General features: G+C 52.6%; 7 protein-coding genes across 7 annotated transcripts; 4 read left to right on the forward strand and 3 right to left on the reverse strand.

The window, feature by feature from the left end:
* Nucleotides 1-950: 950 nt before the first annotated feature.
* On the forward strand, nt 951-1,355 carry A1O1_02498 (uncharacterized protein; the record flags this gene model as incomplete). Its single annotated transcript, XM_007723409.1, has 3 exons — nt 951-1,013; nt 1,161-1,245; nt 1,309-1,355. 3 exons carry the CDS (start codon nt 951-953, stop codon nt 1,353-1,355), a joined length of 195 nt encoding a protein of 64 aa, XP_007721599.1.
* A 736-nt stretch (nt 1,356-2,091) lies between these two features.
* A1O1_02499 (uncharacterized protein) lies at nt 2,092-3,537 on the forward strand (the record flags this gene model as incomplete). Its single annotated transcript, XM_007723410.1, has 3 exons — nt 2,092-2,108; nt 2,210-2,554; nt 2,721-3,537. The coding sequence occupies 3 exons, from the start codon at nt 2,092-2,094 to the stop codon at nt 3,535-3,537; spliced, it is 1,179 nt and encodes a 392-aa protein (XP_007721600.1).
* Nucleotides 3,538-3,701: 164 nt separating this feature from the next.
* Nucleotides 3,702-7,157, reverse strand: A1O1_02500 (DEAD/DEAH box helicase domain-containing protein; the record flags this gene model as incomplete). The annotated part of the gene is made up of 1 exon (XM_007723411.1): nt 3,702-7,157. One exon carries the CDS (start codon nt 7,155-7,157, stop codon nt 3,702-3,704), a length of 3,456 nt encoding a protein of 1,151 aa, XP_007721601.1.
* A 1,481-nt stretch (nt 7,158-8,638) lies between these two features.
* Nucleotides 8,639-9,784, forward strand: A1O1_02501 (uncharacterized protein; the record flags this gene model as incomplete). The annotated part of the gene is made up of 1 exon (XM_007723412.1): nt 8,639-9,784. The coding sequence occupies one exon, from the start codon at nt 8,639-8,641 to the stop codon at nt 9,782-9,784; it is 1,146 nt and encodes a 381-aa protein (XP_007721602.1).
* A 733-nt stretch (nt 9,785-10,517) lies between these two features.
* A1O1_02502 (uncharacterized protein) lies at nt 10,518-12,011 on the forward strand (the record flags this gene model as incomplete). Its single annotated transcript, XM_007723413.1, has 1 exon — nt 10,518-12,011. The coding sequence occupies one exon, from the start codon at nt 10,518-10,520 to the stop codon at nt 12,009-12,011; it is 1,494 nt and encodes a 497-aa protein (XP_007721603.1).
* An 839-nt stretch (nt 12,012-12,850) lies between these two features.
* Nucleotides 12,851-15,689, reverse strand: A1O1_02503 (uncharacterized protein; the record flags this gene model as incomplete). Its single annotated transcript, XM_007723414.1, has 3 exons — nt 12,851-15,376; nt 15,431-15,532; nt 15,597-15,689. The coding sequence occupies 3 exons, from the start codon at nt 15,687-15,689 to the stop codon at nt 12,851-12,853; spliced, it is 2,721 nt and encodes a 906-aa protein (XP_007721604.1).
* Nucleotides 15,690-16,271: 582 nt separating this feature from the next.
* Nucleotides 16,272-18,620, reverse strand: A1O1_02504 (uncharacterized protein; the record flags this gene model as incomplete). Its single annotated transcript, XM_007723415.1, has 1 exon — nt 16,272-18,620. One exon carries the CDS (start codon nt 18,618-18,620, stop codon nt 16,272-16,274), a length of 2,349 nt encoding a protein of 782 aa, XP_007721605.1.
* Nucleotides 18,621-20,567: the final 1,947 nt, after the last annotated feature.

Consider the following 20,567-nt stretch of genomic DNA (forward strand, 5'->3'; position numbering starts at 1 on the left):
GTTGAAGGGTGAGAAAGGGTATATGTCACTTTGCAAGCTAGCGTGATATGACGGTAGATGAATAGAACAATAGGAGCGTCGAGGCTATTGTAGACCGCAATAGCGTGAATAAAAGGACTGAATAGATTCAACACAAGGAGAGGAGTTCAAATGAGGCAAAAGAGAGGAAGATGGTTTGGATTGCAAAGGACCGGCAGGATCACAGTTCTTCAATGCCGTATTTGACTCTTTCATTCGACAGCGGCTGATCATGCTCATGACAATGGTAAGCGCACGAACGCGAGATAAAGCTGTAGTAAAGACGTCGAGTGTCCCACGAGCGAGACGTGCTCATTGGCAAGATGAGTTTCGAGTCTGAAAAGACAATGTAACCAGTTTCAGACACGATTTATCTCTCACCTTCAAGGCTCATCGCGGCTCAGCAAACCCGACGACCGCCCGCCTCAGTCTTGCGGTGCATCTTGCTGCAGATTGATGTTTCCGCCAGACATTGAAGTGGCAAGCCAAAGGAGTGGCTGTCGTTGAATGAGATTGGCATGCTAGACCGATCTGAAACACGTTTGAGGTCGCTCGATTGTTGACCTCATCTTGACGCCCAACTCATCTGACACTTGCCGCAGCCTTGCGTATAGAGGGGAGGGGAGAGAGACGAGTGTTGAGAAACAAGCCGTTGTGGTGTAGTAGTAGTAGGTTGTTGATCAATCGAGATTGAGATCGGGATCGCAGATGAATGAATGAATTCAGTGCCGAGAAAACTGCCAAACTGCGGCCTTTTGCTTCTCGAATTCTTTCTCACCAACTTCAACTTCTTCCAATCTCGCCCGTGGCCTGCGCCCTCCATCCTCCGCCGTCCAGTGTCGACATCCATCTCACTCGGCCTTTCCTTTGTCTCGGCGCTCAATATTCTATTTTCTTGTCTTGTCTTTTAGCTTTGTAGCATTTTCGCAACCATGACTCGCGGTAACCAGAGAGAAAAGGCGCGCGAGAAGAATCTCAAGGAGCAGGCCGCATCCGTACGTCTACACCTTAGCACAGGAAGGCCAACACCTGGCGACCGTCCTGCTCTACCACTGAGCGCACGACAATCCTTTTTACCCATTGCACCCTTGACGTACCAACGTCCTCCGAGCGATCCGAACTAACAGTACATGCCGGTGTAGAAGAAGAAAAACACAATCTCGGGGACCGAGTTCCAACGTACGAAGGAGGCACAAGCCGCCATTATGCGCGAGAAACAGGCCAAAGGTGGGTGATATAACGAAGGGACAGTTTCTGTCTAGTCATGCAGAGATCTGATTGTCGTTACAGCTGAGGCCGCGAAGGCGCAAGGGGCAGCGCCTCCGAAGAAGAAATAACACGAATCACTGCATGCCGCCCGAAGGGAATACATTCGGTCAGCTTTGGATCAAGCTGTCGCATACACTGTCTGGTGGTCATCACAACCATGATACTCATGTTGAAGTTCGGCGGAGTTTGTATTGGGCGCAGTCTTTCGAGCAATGAATGACCTGGCATGGTTTTTGTTCTTGGAGCAGGCGCAAGTTGGCTACGGTGGCCGTGGTGAAGTTGACAGTATCGTTCAGCAATTCATTCTCTTATGTTCGATTTCCAGATGGTCCAGGCTGTTGAGATTGTGTCTTGGACTCTGCCTTATGGCCATCCCATGGCACAGCCTTGAGGCTCAGTCTGCCCGAGGCGAGCCACTTGTCGATTAAGCTGTCTTTGCCGCCATCTATATCACTTAGAGTCTTCCTCAAGAATCAGCGCATGTAGCAGTAGAAGGGACTATGGTAGAAATCGCCTCTGGAGTTGTGGCCATCCAATGGCCAATATGCTATATCAATAAGACGTACTATGGCCGGAATATTGTTCTTCCATCCCTGGAATGGCCTGTCACTTCAATTTAGTCTTTATACCACAGGACCACAGTACTTCATCTACCTACCTATGTCTACCCTAGGTACATAGGTATCTATACTCCCCGAAGAGACATATCTCCTCACTTGCTGCTCTGAGAACGGATCATGTATTCCCTCTCTCACAACACTGCGCAGTGACTCTATAGACCCAATCGACCGGACGTGAGCCACGATGGCTCTGCTTCAAAGGTACCATCCAATACCACCACCACCACCACCATGTCTTCTTCTCTACCCTCTCTATCTGAAATCCCCTTCCAGGACCACTTTGACTGACCGAAGAACCCCAGTCTCAAACCCTTCTGGCCACTTCTGTTCACATTCATTCTCCCCCGCGCGATCAACTACTACCGGATCATCAAGACCGCGATCCGCACGCGACCACATCCTCGCCCGCTCCCCAAGAAGACCCGGCGAGGGCTCAACGCGCTCTTTGCCTCAATCTGCATCTTCCTCTACACCTCCTTCCCTTCCCTTTTCAAGGGAGACCTAGCCGACCACAACATCTTCGTGGTGACCCGGACGAGACTATCCACAGCAACAGACACGGTCTTTGCGCGATTGGCGCTCCTCCGCGACCACGGCATCCTAACAGCGACCGACGAGGCTTTGCGTTCCAAACTGGGATCTCAAGCGTGAGTGTTTCAAGTCTTTCCCAACACCTACTAACCTAGTAACCTATCTGATCCACCCCCTTTTTGACCCATTCTTTTGACTCCTATTCAACCCAACAGCCACAACTGTTCTCGTATACTAGCACAAAAACTAACATTTCCTTCTTCTTTTTCTGCCGAGGAACAGCCTTCGCAAGATCTATCTCCGCTTCGGCCCCGCCACGCTTCTGAACTGCACATTCTGCTCTCCTGGTGGTGGTGACGACGACATCTCCTATCTCCTCTACCACCTCCCAACCAACATTCTCCTACCGCACCTCTTCCACATTCTCTGTCTCGGCCTCGCGACGTCCGAACCGCTCGCCGGCTTCGAAGCCAGTCGCTGGCGCGCACGCGCCGTACTCTGCGCGATTGCCCTTGCTGGGCTGGACATCGCCATCGCCGCCGCCTACGTGCCGGTGGTTGATCCTCGGACGCCCGCTCCCATAGGAACATTCTGGATCGCAGCGACACTCAGACCACTGGCGCTGTGTCTTTTCGACGCGGCCGTCGCCTTCTTCATCTACGCCTCGGCGACGGGGAGGTTTTTGCTGTTCAGCGCCCCCGCCTCTGCTGATCCGGAAGTGGTGCGGCGCCGGATGGAGGAGCTGCTCACCGCGGCGAACGTGGCGTTGCAGATGACCCAGACTAATCTGCGGGCTTATTCGATCGCGCGGAACGCCGTGGTGAGGAATCCGGATCTGAAGGGCGCGGATGACGAGTATTGGCGCAGAGTTGTCGCCATGGAAGCGTTCGATACCACAAACAATGACGATGATGATGCTGGCGATGTCGTTGTCGACGAAACTCTGTTCGACGACGACGAGGTGCAAGCGGCCATCTCGAGAGCTTATGGCTCGGGAGCGGTCAACGTCACTGCGATGAGGAAGGACGCTGAATTGTTTGTGAAGCATGCGACTAGGGGTTTGGATTCGAATGAGGGTCAGACAGCCGCGACGCGATAGATTAGATTTAGATATCTTGAAACTGATACCATATGTGCTTGGGCAGACCATACTGGCTTCCACAGATACGACTTTACATCCGGACGTTTGCTGGTCATTTATTCATTGCTGCATTGAAACTGAAGTAGGACTTCTCACGGACAAACCAACAATCAATCATAAACTCATTCAGGCTCATCCTTGATAATGATACAATCGTCATCGTCATCTTTCTCCTGCTTGACGACAAATCCTCTCTCGGCAACTCTGCGCCCATTCTTGCCCGGCACCTCACTTGCAAAGACCACCGTCTCCACGCCAGCAGGAACACGCTCTTCCTCTCCCTCCGGCAGAGCATCGACGTCGATCTCCATGCCCAACAAACTCTTCAAGATGACCTCCGCGCCAGCCTTGCTCATCACCATGTTCATCTCCTTACACCGTTCGTCACAGATACATTCCGTACAGCCGTCGAGGCAATGACACGCCGCGACGCGCTGCACCGCCCGCTCCAGCAGCAGATCGATGAATTCAAAAGCCTTGGCCGCGATCCCGGACCCGGCCGCGCCGCCCTTGGCGTCATAGAAGGTCAGTCGCGCGGGCCGTTTGCGTTGGGTCTCCTTCTTCGCAAACTCCTTCAGTGCATTCTTGCATTCCGTGCGCACGTCGCCCGGCATGCTCACCACGAACTGCGGCATCAGACTCATGACCGCATGTTCGGCAGCATGGATCCCCGCGGCCAGATTGAGGCGTTTCAGCTGGAAAATCTCGAGCGCGGATTTGGGGATGTCGAGCCACAGCCCGCGCGAGAAGATGTCGATGGGTGGGTTATCCACCGCGACCGCGTCCAGGATGCGCCGCTTCTGGTCCACTTTGAAAAAGCCAAAGACCACCATATGCACTTTGATCCGGCCGAAGAACGCCTTGGTCAGAGAATTAGGGGACACGCGGCGCACTTGCTCGGTCTCGATGGGGTCGACGTCGGTGAAGTCTCGTTGTTGGGTGGTCCAGTCCACCTTGACCAGTTGGACGCGGGCCATCTTGCGCTCTGGGGAGAATTCTTTCACCATGTACGTCTTTCCTTGATGCAGGAAGATGCCGCCGTCGTAGAGAGTGAAGAACGATCGGGACGCTTCGACTTCTTCGAGCACGACGTTGCGGCCGTGTGTGATGTCGATCACGGCGAAATGGTCTTCCTCGGTGTCTCGGATCGCGACGCATCGGGATGGAAGAGGCCGAAACCGCTCGTTGCAGTGGTAGTATCCCATCGCATCCTTGGACAATCGTTCCTCACAGATGTCGGGCAACATCTTACCCAGAAACTTCTTGTCTTCGTCCGGTTGGATTGGCATTTCGAAGGCGGCGCATTGCACATGACCCTCTACCACCAGCTCGTTTTGGAGATCGACCTGGAGTTCGCAGTTAGGTTTGGTGAAGATCTCGTCGGGATTCTGCATGTAGTATTGGTCCACAGCAAAGCAATCTCCCACGAGGACGGAAAGAGAGTCTCGATTTCGTCGTCCCGCACGACCACTCTGTTGTCTCAGGTTGGCAATCGTGTAGGGGAAACCCATTGTGATGACAGCGTCAAGGGAACCAATGTCGACACCTAATTCCAAAGCGGTCGTGGCCACGATGCCCATGAGTTTGCCGCCAAACATTTCCGCTTCGATACGTCGACGATCTTGAGCCGAATATCCTCCACGATAGCCCATCACCAGTGCTGCACACTCTGGTCTCTCGAGGTTGGTGAACTCGGCCTTTACCGATTGCAGTAGAACTTCGCATTGCTTGCGCACCCGGCAGAAAGCTATGGTTCGAACCCCACGAAGAATGAGTTGACATATCAACCTTGCGGTTTCGGCAAATGCGTCTCCTCGGCCCGACGAAGGATCTCCCGGGTCTTTGTAGGGTGTATTCCAGCAGATGAATTCTTTACGTCCGGACGGAGAGCCATCAAAATCCGTCAGTCTGACTTTGTCAACACCAAAGATCGTCTTCATATGCTCTTTCGGATTTGCCACGGTTGCAGAACACGAAATGAACTTGACCTTGCGATTTCCAAGAGCGGCACATATCCGACGCAGTCGGCGCATGATGAATGCCACATGCGCTCCAAAGAGGCCGTTGTAAACATGTAGCTCGTCGACAACAACAAACTTGAGGTTTCGCAGAAAGGTCCGCCATCCGCTTTCTTGCGGGAGAATTGTAATATGGAGCATGTCTGGGTTGGTGAAGATGATCCTACCCTCGTCCCGGATCAGGTTTCTTTCACTCATGGGCGTGTCGCCGTCAAAAGTTTCCACCAGGATATCTTCGAGACCAGGAATATACTTCAGTAACTCTTTCATGCTCCGGCGCTGGTCCTGAGCTAAAGCCTTGGTTGGGAAGATATACATGCCACGACTTTCAGGGTCCCTTTCAAGCTCATGTAACATCGGTATTTGGTAGATCAAGGACTTTCCAGAACTGGTGGATGTCGACACAATCACATTGTGCCCGTCGTGCAAGTTGTTTATGGCTTCAGCTTGGTGGGAGTACAGTTGTGTGATACCTCTACTGTTGTAGAGGGCATTCACCAAGCCCTGTGACAACTGGAAATTCAGGTCGCCATATATTGCCGGCTGAGGGTCAAAGACGCGGTGACCGTCGGGAACGATCTGATGCGTGTACCATTCCAATTCGCAAATCTCTTTGACGATTTCAGATATTGATTTCCGTTCCTTGGGGATGACCTTTGGCAGACCAATGTTCTCGGGCACAGGTGTGGTTGCACGGCTTGCGGATGGATAGGGGATATATTGTTGCTTCAAGTCCTGAATCTTTTCGACAGGATCCCTTTGCTCTGCTGCACATTCATTCAGAAAGGCGTTTACGGCCGAGGTGAACTTGACATTGCGCTTTTCGATAAGTTTCAACATAGACTTCTGACTGAAGACAGGCATCTTGAGGTCTTCTTTCCGCAGCTTTTGTGTAGCTTTCGTGGGCTGCCCAGTTTTGGGGTCGACCACCTGTCTCTTGAGGTCACCATCGATGAACTCGAACAACAGCAACTCTTTTGGGGTGCCAGAGTTGTCCTTAGGTCCACTCTCGTCTTCGGCTAGTGACCGAAAATGATCGGCTCTTCCCCCTTTGACTCCGTCGTCTTCTCCCATAATCGTGACCATCAAATGCTCTTCGTCAACATAGGCGAAATTGATGGCGCGCGGCACCAGGGCCTTGACCTGGGCCACATCTTCCTCCAGCAGGGGTCTTTTGATGTGTCCTTCCACCGTCGACTTGATATTGTCCCATGTTGTTGCAAAATGTTTTCGAGTGCAGCAGAAAGTGTATACGAGGTTCAGAGCCTTGTGCAATTGCAAGAGGTACTTGAAGTGATCAGGCCAAAGGATGTCGGACTCGACCAGATTCGTGGAGGAACTTCGTTGAAGGGGAGCCGGCTTCGTCGAGGGATCTTTAGCTCTTCTGCGTTTGTTGCCTCCATCATGAGTCTTCGTCGGGATTGTTGTCGTTGTCGTTGTGGTTTCGGCAGAAACAGTCTCGGGCGTCGGCGTCTGGGAAGGGTCATCGCCCTTGGGGGCCCGTTTTCGTTTGCGATTGACCGGCTGACGCGAGACGGTGGCGCCTTGCAACTTGGCCATAAGACATTCTAGGCGCCTTCGACCGCATTGACTGGCACTCCAGGCACTCCAGACACGGCCAGCCGTAAGATGATGGAGGTTAATAGTCGAGTTCTGGACTTCTTTTGTTTTTGGCCACAGAAAGTCTGTCAGCCAATCATGACGTGTACCACTGGCATGGCATTCAAAGCGCGCGAGAGGAATAACGCGTTTGGATAAGGCTGCCGCCGCCCTGTTCAGAGAGCCATCTAGCCCGATGGGCCTGGGCACTTTAGCCCGCTTAGGGACAACTGCGGAGCGACTAAGGAGACTAGCGCCGTTCATTAGGGAAACCCTCTTTTACTTCACGCTAAGCCTAACTTACCCCAATATCTCGCAGTCCCCTGCTACGTTTATCACCACTGCATGATATTCCTCTATGCGACGCATCACAACAGCGTCATACTAGCCCTCGGTATAGGTATTGGAACTCCATTCTATCGACATATTACCCTCGTTGAAGTAAATATGACATAAGCGCCCAGATGCAGTATCGGGAAACTGCTATGCTTCCGGTGGAATGGCCAGACTTGGGAACAAAATAGATCTCAAATATCCCATCATCCCACCCCTATGCGGCGGTGACCTGGGGACCGAGGTTTTCTTTGTGAGCGCTGACCATCATATTTCAAGAACCCAATGATAAGTACGGTGAGACAAGGTATCAGGCGGCTTCCTCGATGGCAGTGAAGCGCTCTGGTGAAGCAACTCTCCCGCATTTCATCCCAGATCTGCCACGTGAGGGTGCAGCAGAATCGTCACTTCACTCCCGGACAATTGAATACAAGAACAAAAAAGAAAAACTCCCTCCAATTCAAGTGACAAAAACTTTTTCTTCGAAGGCATCCACAATATTTGCGGTGTGTTCGAGGGAAGTGAAACCACGACTTATGAAGGGGTTTTTCCGGAGAGGTGAAGTTACCATTTCTGTGATGGACCGGTGCTAATATTGCACCGGTGGTCCCAGCATATGGATGGCTTTTGGATTGTGATGGAAAATTGTGCGGGAATGATATTTGAGGGTGAAGTGAGTGCGGTGTTAGGAAGCGAAGTGAAGCCGCAGACCAGCGATTGGCCAGCCTCGTTGTCTTCGTCCACTGGCATGGCAACATGCGCCTGTTGTTATTGGTATCCGCGAACAATCAGACAGTGCTATTGTGGCCATTGTGGTGACTGTCTCATTGATCACATTGTTCTGTTCTTTCGCGTTGTCAGCTGCCTTCTTTGACACTCTTTATGCTGTCATCTCCGAAGTGACAAAGCCGGGGTTCACAATGTCACTATGTCTGCTCGACCAGGATCTCCATTTGCTGTCTCTTCTCTGCGTTTCCCGAATCTACAGCTTATGCAATATTCTGAACTCGAAAGTCTCGGTAAGTCTCCGACTTATCCTATCAAGATTTTCTGCAAACAATTATCGAGACACAAAGCACCGCCAGATCTAAGACACCTTGAAATTCAATATGGCCTCCAATATACTCCTTGCACTGCTGGTCAGCGCAAGACTCTCCAGTTCCTACGCCCAAGAAGCCTCTTCTGCATCCTATCAACTCGTGAAGAACTACACTGGTGAAGGCTTCTTCGACAACTTCGAATTCTTCTCTGGGCACGACCCTACCAACGGGTTTGTCCAATACGTGGATCTGGATACGGCCAACCAGACCGGACTCGCCGGGTTTGCGTCTAGCAGCGCCTTCAACAATGCCGTCTACCTCGGCGTCGACTGGTGGTCACTGAATGTCACACCCGCCGGTCGCCCCTCTACACGCGTCGAGAGTGTAGACACCTTCAATCACTCCCTATGGATCGCCGACATCAAACATATGCCAGGAGGTATCTGTGGGAGCTGGCCTGCGTTCTGGCTGCTTGGATCAGGTGCACCTTGGCCACAGGCTGGAGAAATCGACATCATGGAGGGGATCAACACACAGAGCGTCAATAAGATGGTCCTACACGCCGACACCGGTGTTAGTGTCTTCAATGTCACAGGCCAGCAACACTCCAACAACACTCAAATGCGAGGCACCATGACCAGTCTCGACTGTAGCTTGGACACGGCCGGAAATTCTGGCTGCGTTGCCGAAGGCTCATGGAAGGATTTTGGCACCGACTACAACGCAGCCGGAGGCAGTGTCATTGCGACCGAGTTCAACAGTGATGGGATCAAGATCTGGAACTTCCAGCGCGACAGTGTCCCTGAAGATATCGCATCAGGAATGCCCAGTCCGCAGAATTTCTCAGGCAGCTGGGGTCCACCAGATGCCATGTTTGTGAACAGTGGCAACAAGACGACGTTCGACGACCATTTCTTCAATCTCAAGATCATATTCAATACTGCCCTGTGCGGCGACTGGATCGAGAGGACCTGGAATAGTTCTGAGTGTGCCTCCTTGGCCCCGACATGTCGGGATTATGTTGCCAACAACCCGCAAGTTTTCAAGGATGCCTACTGGGCGATCGGTGGTGTCCAAGTATATCAGCAACCGAACTCGACATGTATGGACATCTCTGCACCTGTTCCGAGCATTGAAAGCACCACAACTGCTGGTAGCTCAAGGCACGCAAGACATCGTCGGCATGCTCATACTCGGAGAATCGGCACTCTCTGAACGAATCAGCTCTCCAGCTCAGCTTACAGTAATATATCTTGGTTTGCAGGCGGACAGACAGCAAGACTCCTTGATCTAGTTCTGAATAAAGGGCTTGTCACTATCGGAGATGGGTCACAACCAACGGGCCATTCTGACTTGTACTGATGCCTGAGGCATAGGACGAGAATCAGCGCACACATATAATGCTAGAGACTGCCTTCCTCGAAGGAGTACTTAATGAGCCGGAAACCAGGGGGTATATAGTCTGCTAATATTGTCATCTTCAAACCCCAGGGAGAACTCTTCAGAACGAGTATACAGTCCATCAATGGACTATACAACCCCAAACGCCCTGCAGAGTAATGTTTCACCGTAGAACTCTTTTCTCCGTTGGAGCATAATACTCTAAACTGCAACCACTTTACGCGTCTGACGCGACACGCGCGACTTGCAAAAAGTGACCGGTACGACAGCTGGCTCTTCCAATCAGCCAAATTCTAACACCACGAGCCTATGCCAGTGGCTGTGTGATACATGGCCTTACTTTAGAGAAAAGAGATCATTCTCTGCATTCACGAGAACGATCATCTCTGCGATTTGCCTCCAGGACTTGGACGAATACCCGTCCGCAAGTACATGCGCAACAGTCGTGTAAACAACTATTATTCTACTCCCGTTGAGACAGGCATTCAGTGTTACTTGTTCAATCGACCTGACCGATGAACGACGGCGTGGCCTACAACCATACGTGATGCCCGCCTCCTCCGCCATACAGCAATCCCTCAGCCTTCTTGTGCCCAGTCACGCCGCAAAACTCCCATCGCAACTATCACAGCTCTCGGAGTCTCTGCTCGCGCTATCCCGCCAACGAGCGTCCCACTTGAAGCCAGAGGAAGAGATCGCTCGAGCCTATGCGTGCTGCGAGATCGCCTGCAAGAGACTGCGCGCGCAATGTCGCTTGCCTGCCGTCAAGGCCGGCGGTGCGCCGTGTAAGCCGGCCGTGTATAAGAAGCTGGTGACGTTCTTGGAGAGAGTGTTGGACCAGGATGTCGCAGCTACACCTACACCGAGGAAACAACAACAGCAGCAGGCCAAGACAAACAGTACTGCGACTGCAACTGCAAACGCAAATGGCAGAGCAAGCTCGAAGAGAACAGCAAAGGAGGCGGAGCTTGACTCTGAATCCGAATCTGAGGCAGGGCCGGCGGACTCACCGTCCAAGAGAGCAAGGAATACCAACTCCAATACCAACACACCGTCAAAGACACCGCAAAGTGCGAATGCATTTTCAAAAGCCATCACAGGAAAGAGGACTACCCACAAGAACGACGCCGGTCTCGAAGCCCCGGCGTTCGTGATGCCCTCGATCCGGAATCTGTGCAGATTATTCGCGACCCCTCTTGTCGCGCCGCACGTATACACCGGAACATCTATCGTATTGAAGCTTACTGGCCTATGGCCACGCGATGAAACCGTCGGAAACAGCGATGAGCAAGACAATGATGCGACCGAAACCGAAACCCGAACAGGACCGGCCTCATTTCCACCGGGCTGCTCGTTCGACCAAACCGTCACGGGTCTCCTGATCGCATTATACCTGATGACCCTGACACGAATGCAAACAGCGAAGATGACAACATCTGTATACCAAGCCACCTGCACGAAAAGTGTCCAAGAATTAACTTATAATCCCGGCACGGATGGGGTGGAAGCGTGGATCCGAAGAATCAATCGAGAGGGATATTGTCGTGGCCAGGACTGGTGGGCTAGTGTGCCGGAGTCGGTATTTGAGTTTGACCCTGACCATGCTAGCGACACCCCCAAACGTGGTCTACGTCGGGTCAGACGTGGTGGAGTGGGAGGGCAACCGAACATCAATGGAGCTGCAACCGAAGAATATCAGGATGATGACGATGAAGATCATATCATGTCAGCAACAGCCCGCAAACGGAGACCGAACGGGAGGAGTGGCGGCCGAGACGTCGGACAGGGATACCAGACCGAAGGGCAAGATGAAGAAGAAGAAGAAGATCCCGACAGCGTTCTTCTTCCAGGTCTGGCTACGATGATGCAGCACGCCGTGGATTTCACTAGTGAAGAACGAACGCAGGATTTCGAGGCCTGGAAACGGACATTCTTGAGAAAGTTGGACAGATTGGATAGAACCAAGGCTTCTGCTGCTGCTGAAAGACGGAGAACCTCCACAACTAGAGGTCGTGCCGGTAGGGCCGTCGCTGTCCAGTGATTGATTATATCGACGATTTGATACCAAGAAACTTATCTTATGAATGTCAATAACTATTTACAAGTACTGCACTGCAATGACATGTTTCAATCCGAGATCACAAGAGAAAGGAGATGAGGCCTGTCTTGTTGGACCCTACTCGAATGGGACTTGCGTTGACTCCTTGCGTCTTTGGATATATGGGACTAGGCTCTGAATTGTTTCTCTCAAGGATTTGACCAAACCAGATTTGACTGATCGCGTCCACTAACAGTACAGAGTACGATAGGAAGGAAGGGATCGGATCTGTGGTAACGAACAGTTTCCTAAGACATGTAACCTCTGCCAAACGCGTTTCCTCTCGGTGATATCATATCACCGCTACCAAATACACAGGAAGGGAATCATGGAATATTGAGGTACTTGTACAATAGAATTCTTCAGGTAAAGGGTATCTCCCTTGAGCCTGAGACAAAGGTAAGCTAGAGTAAGACATACAATATCGACCGATCATCGATCATCGATCATCCCCGAATAGGAGGGGATCTCCAGGAGCTGTGGGCCGACCGTCTGCTTCTTGGTCTAGACCAGGTTCTCGATGGAACTCAACACACATAACACTCATGACCGCCAATTCCAGGACCATCGTCCGTCTGTAGACACGGTCGGCATCAACGAACAGGAGTTTCAGAAGGTGTCCGACACCAGAGAGAGGCGTGTTTTCTTCCAGACCATCCAGACACTACAAACGATCTTCTTCTCCTGCGCTGCTCTGTCTCGCGAGACTCGAAGCCCCAAGGCACATGGCAATGCAATACAATGCAATGCAATGCAATGCAATGCAATGCAATTGTGACTCATCAACGTCCTCCACGGCCTCGTCCTCGATTCCCACCGCCACCACCTCGACCACCATGTCCATAGTTTCCGCCACCACCGCCTCCTCTGCCACCTCCGCGGCCTCTACCGCCTCCACCACCACCACCCCTACGGGAGAAGCGACTCTCATAAGCCAGATACTCGGGCCGATCGGGTCTCGGGCCCTGCTTGACTCTGGCATCGCGCTCCTCTTCACTAATATCAAACTTATTCTCGATGCCAATCAACGCGCAGTAAGCGCTTGTCTGCGGATTGGTGACTTCTCTCGGCATGGCCGCGGGATCGACCTTGAGGTTCGGATCATACACGGGCGCCGTGATGGTGAAGTTGTCGGGAACTTGCAATTGGCCGGGGTCGACGACATGCTCGAGAATCCAGGCCTGCTCTTTGACAATCTGGTCGCGGTAGTAGGTGTCGCCGCGGTGAGGGGGCACTCTGTCGGACGGAAGACCGCCGAGAGTCAATTCGGATGCGAAGACACGTTGAATGGCTAGCCATTCTGGATCGTAGGTGAATTTGAAGGGACGGGTGGGGATATCTTTGTCATTCTCCTTTTCTTTCTCTTTCTCCTTGTTCTCGCTTTCGATATCAGATGAAGAGCGACGGATGGTGGGCGAAGAGATGGATCGGATTTCCATGAGTTGCAGGAATTCCTGGTAGGGTTCGCATTTCCCCAGCGCGAGAAACTCGGTCGTCTTGTTACTGATCTCCTCCGGGAAGGGGAGACTCGGAGAGACTTGGATCTGTTCTTTCGCTTTCTTGGTGAAGGTGTTGGACAGGGCTGCGAGCTGCGCTCTCATTTCTTCGGAGACCTGACTGCCATTAGTGCTAGGTGCCGGGTTCGGAACGGCTGTGACGATAGGATAGGGCGAGATGTCCGTCATATCAATATCGCCTCGTGAAGGGGTCGGAGCTGCTGGTGGTTCAAAACTGGCTGCGAAAGGATTCAAGTTTGATTCTGTGGACGTGCGTTTCTCTGTAGAGGTAGCCTGAGCTGACTCTGGCAGCACCGGGGTTGGAGAGTGAGAAGGTTCGGGTGCGGGTTCGGGTTCGGGTTCGGGTTGTTGTCGTCGTGGTTTGGGGAGAGGAACCATGCCTGGGTCATGACGGAGAGACGTAGCAGGCGCATTGAGCTTGACGCCGCCGTCTTCACTTCCTTCTGAGGTGGCGACTGAGAATAGTCCATTTCTGTCAGTGCCCTGTTGAGCAGGTCCGCCTTGAGGAACCGGGACAGGTGTTACTTGGAGAGTCGTGGTGCTGGTTCTACCATTTGCCACGGGTACATCGTCCTCGTCGCTCATCTCGATATCAATCGCGTCGGGATTGTCGACGACAACGTCCGGTGCCGCTGGGAGACTGGCTTCTGCGCCGTCGAGCTGATCTCCTCGAGAGTAGACAGGTCCAACGACAGAGGCGGGCTGACTTGGATCAGCAGAATGAGAGTCAGAAGCAACGCGCTGTCGCTTGACCGGTCGTGACTGGAAACAGCCGTCAAGATTCGGGATGGCATCATCGTTGTCTCCAGACTTGATCTGGCTCTGGGTTGTCGCGACGATCCGACGATCTAACCCTGATCCGCTTCCGACCTGTCTGAAAGTCTCATCAAATGAATACTGGGCGACGGCTCGGACGCCAGTTCTTTCCTCTTCCAGTCTGCGTGCTTCTCTCTCCTGCAAAATCTTCTCTCTATCTGCTGCTTCATCGCGCTGGGCATTTGCATGGAATTGCTGCCAGGCCGAGACTCGTTGGGCTTCAGGTCTATGGAGGGCATGCTGGGGACGGCCAAATGCGCTTGCCAGCGACGAGGACGGAGGCGACATGTGCGGACCCTTGAACTTCTTCGCATGGTGTTGATCCGGTGAATTCTGCGCGAGGGAGCTGGATGCCGACTTCAGCGGTGACGCGACATCGCTCTTGTCATGCTGAACAACGGCAGCGAATCTTGTGTGCAAATGTGCAGAGAACCAATATGGAGGTCTCAAGCGATCCAGACACTCCCGCGCGGCCGGATTGCCCAGCTTGCCGGATTCCGAATCGACTCCGAAGCCTTTCTTGGTCTTGAAAAGCCATTGGTAGTCACCATGCATCTCGACCCGTTGCGGCCAGTCATGCGAGAGACCAATATCGACCTGCGAACGTAGAGACAACAACTTTCTGACATCGAGTTCCCGCACATGGTAGATACTGGAGGTTTCCTCTCGGTTGTACGGGAGTCGCTCGAAATGAGGTTTGGGGTAATCGTAGCCTTTCCAGATCCCGCTCAACCCAGCAATGCGCAGAGGACCAAATCGGATGACGTTCGCTGCGCCAAGGTAGTAGATGTTGGGAGCCACCCATCCGCCGTAGTAGAGTTCAAAGAGATGATTGCTGGCCTCATGGTTGCCGCCGATGAAGATGGTTGGGTATGGTGCGGTTCTGGCGCCGCTGTAGTACTCATGGAAATCTGCCATGCGCCGGTACTTCTGTGGCATCGAGGTGACATTGAGGTCGTGCTGGTTTCTGACTGCCTAGAAGTCTTTAGTCAGCTGGGTAGGGATGGATGAAGTGTGAGGCGGTCCAACCTGAAAGTCACCACCGATGATCAAAAGATCTATTCCATCCCAGCCTTTGACACGACATGCCTCCTCGACCGACGCGTATATCGCATGCAATGTTCCATGGGCCTACCAAGCTGTTAGAAGGGTCTTGAACAGATGCGACAGGGGACTGGTTGTTGCGTAGACTCACACAGCCCTCAATTGCGACTCTGACACTTGCTTGGTCTTCGCCTTTCACAGCAAACAGAGCACCACCGCCATCAGGCGGCAGAGATTCAGACATCTTGCACCACTGATTCTGCAAGACAGCTGAGGCAAGATCTCTTTCAGCAGAAAAGAAGTAGATGCTCAAGAAGGGAGGCTTTTCCTTTTGCCAGAGTTGCCAGCAGATCAGTAAAGCGTGATGAAGGTGTGAAAAGCCATTTTGAAGGCGCAACGCAAATAAAAGCCACAACAATAGAGGCAGGCAGCGCGAAACAAAAGCCAATCAGCTCGTAGATCGCGGTGCTGACATTCACAGTTCAGATGATGTTCTAGATATGGAGAGGGAAGTGAACTTCATGGTCTCTATAGGACTTCATTGGTGGAATCAAACGATGGGAAGTGAATACATAAAATATAATTATATACGAGTCTTGGCGTCGGGCGACAGCATCAGATGTGGATTTCAAGATTCACAATTCAAGATTCAATCTTCACGATTCAAGCCTCAAAACTCCAACGTCTGACTCGAACATTGCTGATCAAACGCTTCATGTCCCAATCCCAGCTACACGGACTCCCCTCTCTCCCAAGTCGGACCTAGTGACGGCTCTTCGACTCATCACCCATCGAACCTCCATCAGCTCCATGTTGCGATAAGCATTCAGCCAACTCGACCGGCTGGGGCATGAAGTCGTGAAGAAAAAGACAACGCTGCTAGATTTGCAATGTCGGACTTGCGGCCCAGGCCAAGAAGCCCTCCGATACAATTGACGCAGTTGGTATATAGGGCTTCGCGATCATCAAGGCCGACCCAGTGAGAAGTATCTCCCGACTGACAATCGGAGAGCCACCGGAGAGATTGATCAGCGCCCCTTGCGAAACAGCGGATCAATAATTCCGTCCACGGCTCAGTCAGGATGGATCCGTTGCTGACAGTGCTGTGGAAGTCGTTCGAGTGGTGGAAACTGGAATCACCACGAGGTCTGCCAACTTTACAGAGTTCGGCCACCTGAAATGCACTGGTCTTCCTGATTTCAAAGACAAGTCCGCAAGATTCTCGTAGTGCCCCGTAAAGATTGTCACCCTTGTGATGTCGATCGATCTCCTCCAGACAGTCGGAAAGCAGAAACGCTGCAAGATGCCAGTGCCCTAGAAGCACTGTATACCAGGACTGTATGCGGGGAGAGAGTTCCTCGTGATGCTTCAGACACGTGAGCATGAAGTCGCCGTATGTTTTGGTCCAATGCTCATAGACTGTCAATACTTCAACGATGCCGGCCTCAATTCTCCTCGCAGGAGCTCTCCTGAACACGAGGTTCCGTAACCGTTTCACCCGGCGATATAGGAGAACCTTAATAGGCGTTGCGTCAGTGAGGATAACACTCGCAGATTCCTCTGAGAATGGCCATGGCGGACTGCCCGTTGCTTTTACAGCTTTGTCTCTGTTCAGAAAGAAGGATCCCCAAGGAGTCGTTTCCAGGCCGTCATTGTCCCTCAAGGATGAAGGAGGCCACCCTGTACCGGTTTGCTCTTCGTCGCACATGCCAGGGGGTGCAGGACTAGCAAGTTGGTTCGGATCGTCTGCGCGCAAAATAAGCGAATCCTCATCTGAGACTACAAATGACCGTCCCTGTAGAGCGGCCGCAAGGGTGTCGGACATCATCACCATCCAAAACAGGAGATTGAACGTTTTGCGGTCGGTGATGGATATCTTCTGGCCAGAGCCCGACCCCGTTCCAGTGCCGGTGTGCTCCAGCCTAGCCCGTTTGTCAGACAGCCGCATCAATGCACTCTCAAGGTAGATTGGGGGACCTTGGAGTTCGAGTAACTGTTCAAGCTCTTCCAACTCGCCAGAGTGCCGACGAGGCCTGCCATGATCTCGGGCCGGCAAAGGTGTGGAACTGATGCGTCCGGCCAAGTCCTCTGAGACGTTTTGGGTTCCGCCAGCATCTGGACTGGAGTGGAAGCTACTTCCTCGCTTGGCACGGAGCCTCATCATCCTTACATGATCTTCCCGAGGTAACGGTTTCTGGGTGAAAGAGAAAATGAGCTGCGCGAACATGACGCGAAACGAGTCAAGCCCAGCAGTTTCTTGCAACACTCGGTGCGCATCGTTCCACAAGCGTTCCCGGAGAGATCGATTGAAACCAGGCTCGCGCTGCACAAATTCATCTCCGAGAGCGCTCTCCGAACCACCCATCCCCCCAATAATGCCGGTAACATCGTATGTAGCCGGGGCCCACTGCGCCGAAAATGCCATGATCGCAGCCTTCAGGGCACGAGATGACGCTTGATTTTCCCGTGGTGTTAAAGGCCGATCACGCATGTTAGAAGTTGGTCGATCTAGTTGGCAGATTCGCCATATTAGGGGACGGTTCTCTGCCGGTCCACCTTCACCGTCCATAGCGTACCTGATGGGGAGAGGGGAATCGACGATGCCTTCGTAAGTGTACGGACACGTACGCTCTGTGAGCCAACAAGCCAGCGCATTTTCCATTGTATCTTGATAGATGCGTGTCAGGCTGTCCAGAATCAAGGACTTGTTTGTCTTCTCCGCCATACGATATTGCATCGTATCCGAGGACGGGTCTGCCAGGGGCGACGATGACCGACGGAACGAAGATCTTTGGAAGCCGGCCGTAGGCCCTGGTGGATGCTGTATACAATTGTCACTGTGCATCGCCACCCCCCGGGAGAAAACACTGGTCATATCCTCGCAGTCTTGCTCGGAGGACTCGGAATGAGCAACATCTGCAGCGTTCAATAGCGATGCGGCATCCAAAGTGGCCGTATCAGATGTTTGTCCAAGGCCACTATCCGGGGGAGTCAACAGAGCTTGGGCCGCCGATGACTCGCTCGTCTCAGACGTAGGGTGGGCCTCCTTACTGACATCCTTGTGATCTGGAGAGGCGAAGTAGGAGGCGATCTCGATGAGATCCTCATTCGAGCATGACAGCGTCTGGCCACCCGGGGAGGGACCTGAGACAAACACGACATCTTCCTGAAGCATAGATGCTTGGCCACTTGTTGAGTGTTGGTCTGAGGAGGCTCGATTGGTTATCGGGCTTTCCCATGGCAAGGTCTCATTGATGCTCTGTTCAGAGGCGGGCTGGGCCACAGTCCGCCGCAGCTTTTCGAAAGTGCATACTTTGCCCGTTCTTGCACAATTGGAACAGATTTCTGCCACAACTCGCCCCGTGGCATCACAGGCTCGCTTGCTGCGGCGACATTGATCACAACAGTGATTCTGACGACGACGAGGTTTGGTGACTCCTTCGCGAGTACAGGTCGGCATACCGAGGCTGTGGGTTTGCTGCTCTGTTCCTTGACGACGTATGTGTTTCAAGGAGCCCGCCTCTATCAACCGCTGTGTTGTGCGGAGCGGATCAACAATCACACCTCATTGATGATTTGCCACCACCACGCAGGCGATGACGATATGAACGAGGGAAAAGGGAGAAGCCAAGATCGCCCCAGGTCAGTCGCTGGTAGATGGTAGACAAGGTTAATAAGCAGAAGGCGGCAAGGTGGATGAGGAGACGAGGGGATGCTGAGGTGTTCAATGAGCTGTGAAGGTATCGAAATGTCGAGGTAGATCTGTATGTACAGATAGATAGATGTGCAGAGAACGGAGATGGTGATTTGGTGGGGGTGGGTGCCTGGGGGAAGCGAGAGGAGAGAGATTTGCACTGGCGGCCAGATTTGACGGGGAAAGAAATCATGGGGGGCGCAGTCTGCAGTTGCCTGACAGTCTGACACCCAACAGGAGGGCAAGCTTTCTGTGCCCAGACCGATCATCGCCCCTCCCTCCGAGAGTTATAGACAGGCTAGTCTCGATTCGCAATAGTGGTTTTTGGAACACTCATCCCCATACTTCTCCTCCAATCAATCAGATCTGCCCCGCACTTGCATTGCCTGCTGTTCCGCTTCACCGTGATCACGACAGCTGAGGTGGCCCCTTTCTTTCTTTCTACCAGCCACGACAGTACTACTACTACTTAGGTAGGTTAGTACCTTCTACCCCAGTATGTACCAGCTCAAAACCTCATCCACCAGGTATGCTAGTACACAGCCACCACCACCTGCGGAGATCCTCTTCCATGATCTACGATCTCGTCTTGCTCCATGATCTGCCGAACCTCGACCTCCGATTCCTCCCAGCGAACAGAAATACCTGCGCTCCTGCCAGCCTCCTGCCGTCCATAGATGCCTTTCCCACACTCAGGCCGAACAAGCTTACTCGTTGTGGCATAGCATTGTTGCAACCAGATCCGAGGTTTCATGAGATCGTCCGGAAGCTTGCCAGGATGCGAATCCACATCATCTGCAGTGGCCATCTGGAACATGTGAACAAGCGGGTGAACTTGAAGGTGAGTTCAAAAAACCAGGATCTGTATCCAAGCAATCAGCAACTTGATTCGCAGCGAGCATACCTGGCTTACCTAGCGTAGCTTCCTCACCAACTCAAGATGCTCTGGAGTACGACTGAAGTATCTGACACAACTGCAGCACTCAGCTCAGGACGCCCTCACTACCTTTAGTCTTCCCTTCTCGCGGGAGACCTTCATTCCTCAGATCTTGCGCCTCCCCACAAGGTCAGATCGGCACATGTTTCTGTCCGGGGTCACGTTGGCCATCTCAGGCCTCGAACCTCGGAGACACAAATCTGCACCAGGGAGTCCGTCAAGACGTTCCGCAACATCTACGGCTCCACAATCTTGTCATGCTGTATACGAGTATCTGATCCTCCATGCCGCCGGCTGGCTGTCACTGGACTCGATTACTTGGGGCTTGACTCTAAAGATGGTTTGGACACATTCTACGAAAAAGTCAAACAATGACTGCGTACAGTTGTTTGCTATTGCTTTCCGCCCTGAAACAATCAGATTCCTCACGTACCATTGGACTTATTCAACCTGTCTGTGATGGCGGCCATCTGACTTTTCTTGATCGGAGT

This window comes from Capronia coronata (genome assembly GCF_000585585.1).
Source record: "Capronia coronata CBS 617.96 chromosome Unknown acBCG-supercont1.2, whole genome shotgun sequence".
In the NCBI taxonomy this organism is placed as follows: Eukaryota; Fungi; Ascomycota; class Eurotiomycetes; order Chaetothyriales; family Herpotrichiellaceae; genus Capronia; species Capronia coronata.